This window comes from Aulonocara stuartgranti (genome assembly GCF_965226115.1).
Source record: "Aulonocara stuartgranti genome assembly, chromosome: 11".
NCBI classification, from domain to species: domain Eukaryota; kingdom Metazoa; phylum Chordata; class Actinopteri; order Cichliformes; family Cichlidae; genus Aulonocara; species Aulonocara stuartgranti.
The window spans coordinates 3,572,220-3,582,521 of NC_138947.1; the positions used below are offsets into that span (position 1 = coordinate 3,572,220).

General features: G+C 38.6%; 1 protein-coding gene across 1 annotated transcript; it reads left to right on the plus strand.

Annotated features, from left to right (window-relative positions):
* Positions 1 to 839: 839 nt before the first annotated feature.
* LOC309717733 (1-phosphatidylinositol phosphodiesterase-like) lies at positions 840 to 1,962 on the plus strand. Its single transcript, XM_082552515.1, has 2 exons — positions 840 to 896; positions 989 to 1,962. The coding sequence occupies exons 1-2, from the start codon at positions 844 to 846 to the stop codon at positions 1,833 to 1,835; spliced, it is 900 nt and encodes a 299-aa protein (XP_082408641.1). The 5' UTR covers positions 840 to 843; the 3' UTR covers positions 1,836 to 1,962.
* The last annotated feature ends 8,340 nt before the right edge of the window (positions 1,963 to 10,302 follow it).

The window sequence follows — 10,302 nt, forward strand, 5'->3', positions numbered from 1 at the left end:
ACATCATTTTCACCTTGATCTTCAACATTCTTGTTTTTTTTCCTGTTAGAATTTTGTTTTTGTTATGGGCAGTTTCCTCTGTATATTCTCACAGGAGATACTGATTTTAGTCATTCAATCGTACTGAATAAACATGTCTTTAAAACAACATGCTTTGAACTGCCAGATATCTATTTAAAGATCATTCAAGCAGCTGAGACCATATAGAGGGACTCACTTACAGTGCAAAAGGTCAGTAAATAGTTCTATATTTTCAAAGCGTGGGTGATGATTATCAACAGATCTGCTCAGTAAGCTCGGTCAACAGCGCTACACCCAGTCAGTGATAAGTTTAGTCATCAGCCACCTCCCTCTCTGAACAACAGACTTGGTATCGCTTTTGATTAAACTTTGCAAACACTACCTTCACTGGAGTTACTCAAATCCTCAATCTGCACTAAAATGCCCTGTAATCTTATCAGTTTTAACCCTGTTTTTATGAAGAGAACAATCTGTTCAGATGACTGCTTGGATTTTAGGGAACACCTTCTCAAACATCACAATCTGAACAAACATTTAAAGACCTATCGAGATCAGTCAATCTGTGGCATACACCTAGAATTTTTCTGATAACTGAACCATATAAGTCTCAGGTTTTTGCTGCTCTGGATGTTGGCTGTGAAATTTCCCTGGCTACAAGGTACAGTTGAAACCTGTAACATAACTGAAATCTTTCAGTTATCTTGCACAATTAATTTGGTTGCATAGGTATTTTTTATTTAAAAAATGGGATGTTAACATAAAAAATGCATAACTTATTCTTGTATTTTCTGCAATTTTCCAGTTGGCTCACATTTCTTCAAGATGAGTGCTGGTGACAAGCGTCTTCTTTTTCATTGTGTTCTTCTGTCTGCCATGTAGGTATCATATGTATCATAAAAACAGGAATACATTATTTTTAACTTGCATTGGCTTTATTGTAACTTCAACAAATCTTCAAAATCTTCAGGGTTTCATGCCATGGCAACAATCCTTTCTTCAATGATAATAAAAACCTCATACTTCCGGCGTCCTACAATATTCCGTGGATGGCTGGCATTGAGGATTTCCGCCCCCTGTCTCTTATCACCATCCCCGGCAGTCACAGCAGCATGGCTCGGCATGGAGGCCCTGAGTCAGAATACCAGGTCCTGTCTCTGAGTGACCAGCTCAGAGCTGGGATTCGTTTCCTGGATCTCAAAGTGTTGGAACTGGAAGGCACCCTCTACGTCATGCATGGGGTGATATATGAGCGCAGCACATTCAGAGATGTTCTGGACACTGTTAAAGCTTTCTTGTCTGAGTTTAACAGTGAGGCTGTGCTCATTAGAGTGGTGCCAGCGATTTTGAACAAGAATAAGGTAAATGAAATGGTGCAGAATCTGATTAGCAATGACCAGCACGTGTGGGTGACCTCTGGCATGCCGAATATAGGCCAGGTGAGGGGGAAATTGGTCTTTTTGCAGAAAAGCACCTTCACACTAGGAATTCCCCTCACAGAGACGGATGAGAATAGCAGCAACAAGGTTAGCAGAGTTAAAGAAGAGGACAACAAACTAATCAAACAGCTGGCCCAAGCCACTGAGGCTTGTGGGGGTGATAACGTTGTTTTGACTTACACAAGTGGCACTGGCTTTGGGACTTTCCTAGGAATGTTTCTGACCCCAAAAAGAGTGGCAGAAAAGGTGAACCCATGGCTCAATCAGTACCTCAGGCAGTTTTATCCCAATCATCCCAGACCATGCTTTGGGATTATTGCCATGGACTTCCCTGGCTTTGACCTCATTCAAACTGTTATCAATTTGAACTGGTGGTAGAGGTTAAGTAGCTTTAACTCCTAATCAAAAGATCGAGAGCTAAAATGACATGCATTACTATGAAATTGTTCCTATGACATTTCTGTCATTCTTCACTGTAAGGCAGTGTTTCCTGAACAGCACAACAACCTCTGATGTTAACTTTGATGAAAGTGAAATCAATAAATCAATCAATCTTATTTTGTTGCCTGTTTTTCAGTGAAGCCTGTTTCAGGCTGTTTCATCTCAGTGACAGTTGAATATGGTTTAATCTGATTTTTATAGTAGGTAAAAGCAACACTATAAATGTAAAGAAAAGTGCATAGTTCAAAAATCAGTAAAGGTATCTGCAAACTATTGTATATACAAGGATCAAAAGTGCAAAAATACATACACACACACACACACACACACACACACACACACACACACACACACACACACACACACACACACACACACACACACACACACATACACACACACATATATATATATATATATAAGCCCCACACACCTACTGTTTAAATCTTTACACCAGCTCAAAGTGCTAATTTGTAGATTTTCTGCCTGAATAAACTGAGGGGCTGCACAAAGGTTCATAAGATAAATGAACTTACTTTGCAGAGTCCCCAAACTAAAAAGAAGTTGGAAGTGAGCTTAATCGCTCTTCTTTAAAAGCATAGGAGAACGAGGTGTAGAATAAAGTACTGTTTGTTGTTCATTTAGTGCTCCCTCTGCAGATTATGGTTGGGCTTCTCAGTATTGGACTTGGAGTTATCCACTCATGTGCCGAATCAGGGTTTTTGTGGCAAATTGGTTGCACAGGCTTCACATTTTGGTCAGGATCATTAGTAAGCAAGCTAACACTTAATTGGGGATATTATTAAAAAGAATTTCAGAAGCACTTTTACCATAAACATACAGTCCTTTAACAATGACACACAAAAATACAAACTTTTGATACAGTAGGGAATTTTTTGGGTTCAGCATCGTACTCTACCTCTGTAAGTACCTCCTAATGACCCTCTTGGGTCAGCTTAAGCAGCTTAAGCAGACGTAAATGACATATTTTACTTTTAATTTAGTGTTTGAGTGAAAGAAAGGAACAAGATGAGGAAAAGGAAAAGCTTGAATTAAAGTTGCAAATTATTTTGATAATTGGAAATTAAACAAAAAAATTACTAAAGTGTTCAGTGTGAGTTTTTCAATCAACTGTACAACATATATCCATTACATAAATTAGTTTCATAATTTTTTTCTTTTTTTTTTTGAACATTTTAATTGTAATTTTTACTTTGGGGGGGGGGGGGGGGGGGGGGGGAGTTCTTCATGAAACTTCATGCAAAGTTATCTTCATATACGAAAGGGAAACTAATGTAGTCTTTTATTTTATTATAGACGTTCACAAAAATAACAAAACCTTATAAACATCGTCTAGGAAACGGAAACAGTTACATTTATCACAGCTAATAAAACCAAAGAAAAATTCTACCTAAATGCTCAAATCTGCTTTAAATTTCTCAGAGATATTTTATTTAGGTTCTGATCAGCAACTGAGCAGAGTTCACTCCACTCCTGCCTGAGTGCAGGTCACGCTGTCCTTCATATCAGTGTGAAATAAAAGAACAAGAGAAGGTCGTTTTATACACATGCATAGAACAGATTGAGTGTCTGATTCAGATCTGGTGACGGGTGTTACCGTAAGCTCTTAATTTTTGGAAATCAAAGCTCTCCAGCAGAGAAGAAACGAGGTAGAAAGTAGACACTGTCATTGCTGTGTCCCTGACATGGTCCTAGTTTTACCCAGGTTACCACAACCCAGCTGAGATTCTGTAGCATAACCTGAAGCGAGATCTTCAATCGAGACAGAATGAAAATACTGATGAGGTGAACCATCTTTTTTTTATAAAACAATGGCCCAACATGTATTTTCATTGTGCAACTCTCATAATTAACAGGAAATATCTGGCAGAGGATGTTGCTGCATAAATTCAAGGTATCAGCCTGAAAAGTTCAACAATAACAGAGTGTTGTGAGTTTAATCAGACTGAGTTCAAACACATTTAAGAATAATCAATATCAATCAATCAATCAATGTATTCAACTTTTTTTGAGTTGAATAAAACTGTAATATTTCTTTCCACCAGAGAGCGCTGCTGTTTTTCTTTTCAGCATCCTAAATTTAATGGGGCACTAAAATATTTTTAAAGTTATTATGTGACATTTAATACGGAGATTATAGTTTTCAAATACTGATAGTTGTCAAAAGGAATCTTGCACTTTAGCCTCTAAGCTGTCATCTAATCTCACACCAAATATGCCCATTTTATAATTAAAAGTATTGTAAAACGAATAAAAACTAGTAAAAAATAAAGACTAAATGCATTATGCCATGATATTTATTATGTTTATTTTTCTTTGTGTTTAGCTGAATGTTCAGTTGAACTTGATAAAGTTTCTGTATGACTCCCACAGAGGAGGAAACTTCAGGTAACAGGTTTGGCCTGTTAAGCTCCTTCCTCACTGTGTTTCTGTTTTGTTTCTACTTTAACAGCTAAGTGTTCATATTTACTTTGGGTTACAATGCAAATCAATTAAATAGCAGGCAATCTAAATTACACACATCCCTTCTTGTTGTTCTTTATATCTAAAGGAGTCTGCACTTTGACCAATAACTGAAAATCTTAATTCTAATTTAGTAGATTTTTGTTTGTAAAGTGACGCAGCGAATCAAAATCTACACTTTATTGCCAAAAGTTGTCACGTCTGCTGTGGCAGAGGCATGGAGAGCAGATTGCAGCATGCACTGAAGATGGACTGGAACTGAGAGTGAGCCTTTATTACGGCAGAGCAGAATACAAACAAAAGCAAAAGGGGACAGAGACCAAACAAGCCAAACCTAAACTGGGAGAAACCTGAAAAAACAACAACAAAGAAAATAAAAACCTGAGACATGGGACATGCAGTTGGTAATAAGCAGATGGATCAGCGATAAACAGACGAAGACACGGGGCTTAAATACACAGAGGGATGACGAGGGAATGAGACACAGGAGGAGAGCACAGACATAATGAGACAAAGGGGAAGCAAACCTCAAAACACTGAACACAGGACACAAGATGATCAGAGTAAAACAGGAAAGGACAGAAAGTTAAAGTTTGTGCTGTGCTGACTTTCAAATTCAAATGATTATCACTGTCTTTCAGTTTCAGTCTCCAGGATCTCTATGCAAGATGTCTGCGCCCAAAGCTGCTGGGATCACTATGTTTACTTTCACCTCCAACTCCCAAAGTCCCTGCCATCCTCTGTTCCAGATCCTCAAGAGCCCTTGCTACAGGCCATTGTTCTCCGCTGTGTCCAAGCAAACTATTGTATATACAAAGATCAAAAGTGCAAAAATACATACACACACACACACACACACACACACACACACACACACACACACACATACACACACACACATATATATATATATATATAAGCCCCACACACCTACTGTTTAAATCTTTACACCAGCTCAAAGTGCAAATTTGTAGATTTTCTGCCTGAATAAACTGAGGGGCTGCACAAAGGTTCATAAGATAAATGAACTTACTTTGCAGAGTCCCCAAACTAAAAAGAAGTTGGAAGTGAGCTTAATCGCTCTTCTTTAAAAGCATAGGAGAACGAGGTGTAGAATAAAGTACTGTTTGTTGTTCATTTAGTGCTCCCTCTGCAGATTATGGTTGGGCTTCTCAGTATTGGACTTGGAGTTATCCACTCATGTGCCGAATCAGGGTTTTTGTGGCAAATTGGTTGCACAGGCTTCACATTTTGGTCAGGATCATTAGTAAGCAAGCTAACACTTAATTGGGGATATTATTAAAAAGAATTTCAGAAGCACTTTTACCATAAACATACAGTCCTTTAACAATGACACACAAAAATACAAACTTTTGATACAGTAGGGAATTTTTGGGGTTCAGCATCGTACTCTACCTCTGTAAGTACCTCCTAATGACCCTCTTTACCTGAGGGGGCCCAGAGAGCTTCTGAGACAGTGTCGGGGGTGAGAAAACCTCAAACAGTCAAATTATTGTGTAAAATTTTTTACTTTTAAAACTTTGAGTGATTTAATGTTACGCTTTTTTGTTTTACTTTTGGTCTCTAATAGATATCACTTATATGGTCATTTCATACATACTGGCTGTAAGCACAGAAACTGCAGTCACCTGCAGGTCTTTATTCTAGCTTAAAGGGAGCTAAAATGGTTTGTTTTATACAGCAGATTAACCAAAGGACTGAATAAAGGCCAATAAGATAAACATTTTTTAGCCTGAACCATGACTCCTGCAACGCTACCCTAGTGGTGTCCCAACAAAGATGGAAGTAATAGGTCCACCTTAACAAACAGCATGGAAACATAAGAAAATAACATGCCATAAGAAGTATGCTTATGTTTGCTGTTCATTCTGTACGTTTACTAATAGTAGTGCTCATTGTACTATTATGCCATGTATGACTGTTCAATGACAATAAACAGTTATCTTACTTCCTGTTTCACAGGTTCTGCAGGTTAGGATTGGGCTGCTCAGTATTGGACTCGGCGTTATCTTTTCATGTACTAGTCTAAACTATCTTGGTTTCTCTAGCTTCCCATATTGGTCAGGAGCAATGGTAAGAAAGCTAATGTTTAATTAGTGTTTTATTTATTTCAGAAACTTTGTGTGACCATCAAACCAAACAGCATTTCCTTCCCAGACCCCTACAGCTTTTTGGGGCTGTTTTGTTAAATCACATCTGACTCCTCCTCTCATGCAGGAACATAGTACTGACAACATAAAGTGAGGACCATAAGAATGTGGACAGGCACAAAATCAGTAATGTTGCCTCTGTAATCAGTGAAGTGTAGACATTCAATTTTAACTCAAGGGCTGTAAAAATGTATTGTAATAACTTTTTAGAATTTACAGCCAGTTGTACAAATCACTCTCCATGTCTAGGTTCAGTTTGCAGTTTCAGATGTCATTAAAATCATTTAGATGTCGCTTTATCAAACAAAGGTCAACCTACCTGGCCAGTGTTTTCTTTCACATGCGAATCAGAGTCAATCACCTTTAACTGAGCTAAATCTTTTAGTTCTCAGGCAACATTAGAGACAAGTGGATAATGAGAACATGGAAGATAATGCATTTACATAGTGTTATCAACTAGTTAAAATTCATATCATTTTACTATACACACACTTAATCACACACAATTAGGGCAGCAGTTGAGGTTCACCATCTGCCTCCATCGGTACCTCCTGGGGGCCATGTTGGTGCGCAAGTTGCTGTTTACTCAGTGAAAAATAAAGGAATTACTTGTATAGAGTATTTAAACGGAAGTATGTAACTTGATTAAATATTGATTTTTGTGTGTGTGTGTTTCTAGTTCATTGTGCTTGGCATCAAAGCCCTCTTGTTTGATAAGCACCCAACTGGGGTGAGTAATTCAGCTTTATTATATATACATATACTGAGCAAGCATAACATTTGTGTTTACAAAAGGTGACAGAAAGGTGTCAGAATGCACAGTGCATCACTGTTTGTTGCATATGGAGCTGCATGGCTGCACAGGTGGTCTGGTATGATGAATCTTTTTTCTTTTTTTTTACATCACATGGATGGCTGGGTGTGTGTGCTTACCTGGGGAACGCGTAGCACCAGGATTCACTATGGGAAGAAAGCAATGCTGGGGATGCAGTGTGATGCTTTGGCCATTGTTCTGTGTTGGGTCTTGCCATGCATGTGGATGATACTTTGACACAGACCACTTAACTAAGCATTCTTTCAGACCATGTACATGCTTTCATGGAGATGGTGCTCCCTGGTGGTTGTGGCCACTTTCAGCAGAATAAAGCACCCTGCCACAAAGGAAAAATGGTTGAGGGATGGTTTGGGGAGCACAAATGAGTTTGAGGTGTTGGCTTGGTCTCCAAATTCCCCAGATCTCAATCCAGTCGAGCGTCTGTGGGATTTGCTGGCCAAACAATTCCGATCTATGGAAGCCGCACCTCACAACTTACAGGACCTTAAGGGACCTGTGGCTAAAATGATGGTGCAAATATTACACCATCATCTTTTCTACATGATACATGTAGCAGTAGATATCTCCAAATATGCACCCACATTGTGTTGAACAGCGTTGAAGAAATTTCCTCCAGTGAACAGGAGTCACACAGTGACTTCCACTGTGGAGACAAACTGTTAAAGTTGAAGCATTTGTTGGCTTTTTAAGTTGTCTGAGTGTTAAATGCATATTTTGTTGTGCATAAAGTGACACAAGTCTTGTATTTTAGGTCATACTCAACATGATTTTGTATCTCATTTTTGTTTTTGTTTCTAATGTCTCTGTAAAGCACTTTGAATCACCTTGTTGTTTAATTGTGCTATACAAATAAACTTGCCTTGCCTTGCCTAGTTCACTGAGTTTTGAATGAATATGGACAGTGGACAACAAACAGTGACGTGTGTATCTCTACATGAAGTCTGTGTGGTCACTGCTCTTTGAGATTTGAGTGTGTCAGCACCTTGTCAGGAACTTAGCCCACATTATTTTTCTCTTTTAGAGCACTGATGACCCAGAGCTCCACAGACCAGTGCTGATAGAAGTATCTGCGCTGCCTGTGGTCTGAACATCTTGACTCTGTGTAATGTCACATCAGCGATCAACAAAAATTGTGACTGTACGGCCTCCAACTTCTGAGAGTTTTCTAAATGTTCCTAAAAATAATCATATTTAATTTTTTTAAAGAAGTCCCCTGTAACTGTTATATAATTCATTTTGCTTGTATTTTTGAAATTTTATTTTTAGAGAATTTTATATTAAACTTCAACATTAAGCTTTTTGTGTGAAAACAGGAACATGTCTGAAGATTACCGTTACTAACATTTTTAGGTGTCATGGTGTAGAATATCTGAATTATAGCACTGTGTATATTTACTCTGTTACTGACGAACTTAGACTTAGTTACTTTTTATTGTAATCAATTACTCGACCCGTTCAGTAAAGACATAAACACACAACAATGTTTGCCTGAGAATGTGAGATCAAACCTTTGCGACACTGTTGCTGTGACACAATTTGTCCACCAGGGAGCACTGTTCTCTTGTCACAATTGTAATGAGGTTGGAGGTTGAAGGCACACGGAGAGAGTTAAGGGGAGCGACCGCAGCAGCGGCGGAGCAGGTCCGGAGGCTGAACTGCTCTCCCAGCTGTCCAGAACTTTGTTTTTAATGGATTCTTGTGCTCCAGTTTGTTTTCCTCTTTTTTTGGGTTCATCTGCTAACCTCCCCTCTGTCTCCATGGTTCATGTTTTCAGATATTTCCAGGTTTCATTGTTTTAGTTTCTCAGTGTTTAGGGTTTTCTTAGTTCTCGTCCTGTTTGTGTTTTCGTTTATTTTATGTATTTTTTTGGCCACAATAAAGGCTCACTTTTTGTCAAGTTCAGTCCTGCCTCTCGTGTGTCTGCTTCTTAGTCCACACTTCAACACACTGGCTACCCAGCCATGACAACAGCCGAGTTGTGGTCAGCTGTCCAGCACATCAAGTAATCCATATTACAAGTAATCCATATTACAGCATGAGTAGCACTCAGTTAGGTGAAGTGAAAAAACTTCAAACTTGCTGGGACCTGCCCTCATGTGGACCAGCACAGGAAAGGAACTGATTGTTTTATTTTTGGCAATTTTTGCACATTACACTTTATGTAGTCCCGTGTTGACTGTCTGTTATATGTGATTTGTAGCACCGTGGTCTTGGAGGAGCGTTGTTTTGTTTCACAACGTACTGTATCACTTTACATGGCTGCAGTGACGATAAAAACACTTGACTTGACTTAAAGATGAAGATAGAGCTCAATATCAGCGGACATTCATAATGAAAACATCAATGAAGACAAAGGATGCTGGTTGTGGTTTGGAAGTTTTTCAGTATCTTTTCTGCAAAGCACTGCTGGAGGAAGTCACTGCACAGCCTGTGGCATAAACGTCTTGACTCTGTGTACTGAAATATCAGCGATTTACATTCTTACATTCTGACTGTACAGCCTCCAGCACTTCAACTGCAATCATCTGTAACTCTTACATAATTCATTAATGCTTGGATTTTTTTTCCAGTGAACTTTATAGAAAACTTTAAAAGATATCTGCTGGGTATCTAATGAATAGTTGATATCTGGAAGTGCAGAGTCAAAGAGTTCCTTTACTTTGACCAGCCTGGGCTGAACAAAGAGAAACAACGTGGCGTGTTCAAGAAAGCATTAAAAATACAAATGTTTCATTATTTGAGTCAGATTGTGTTTGTGTATGAACGTAAATCAAATCAACATCAAAAGATTTGTTTGTGTTGTCTGTGGAGAAGTGGACACGGCTCATAAGCTTTTACTTATAATTGTACAATAAAGGTACAGTAAGAGTGTTGCTGTGACAACCATAGAGCGCAGTCGTATTTCTTTCCTGGT

Bases quoted from the DNA above. Each gene is read 5' to 3' on its own strand.
- LOC309717733 (XM_082552515.1), top strand. From the start codon at position 844: ATGAGTGCTGGTGACAAGCGTCTTCTTTTTCATTGTGTTCTTCTGTCT. The intron at 897-988 runs GTAGGTATCATA...CAAAATCTTCAG, and splicing joins TGTGTTCTTCTGTCTGCCAT to GGTTTCATGCCATGGCAACA.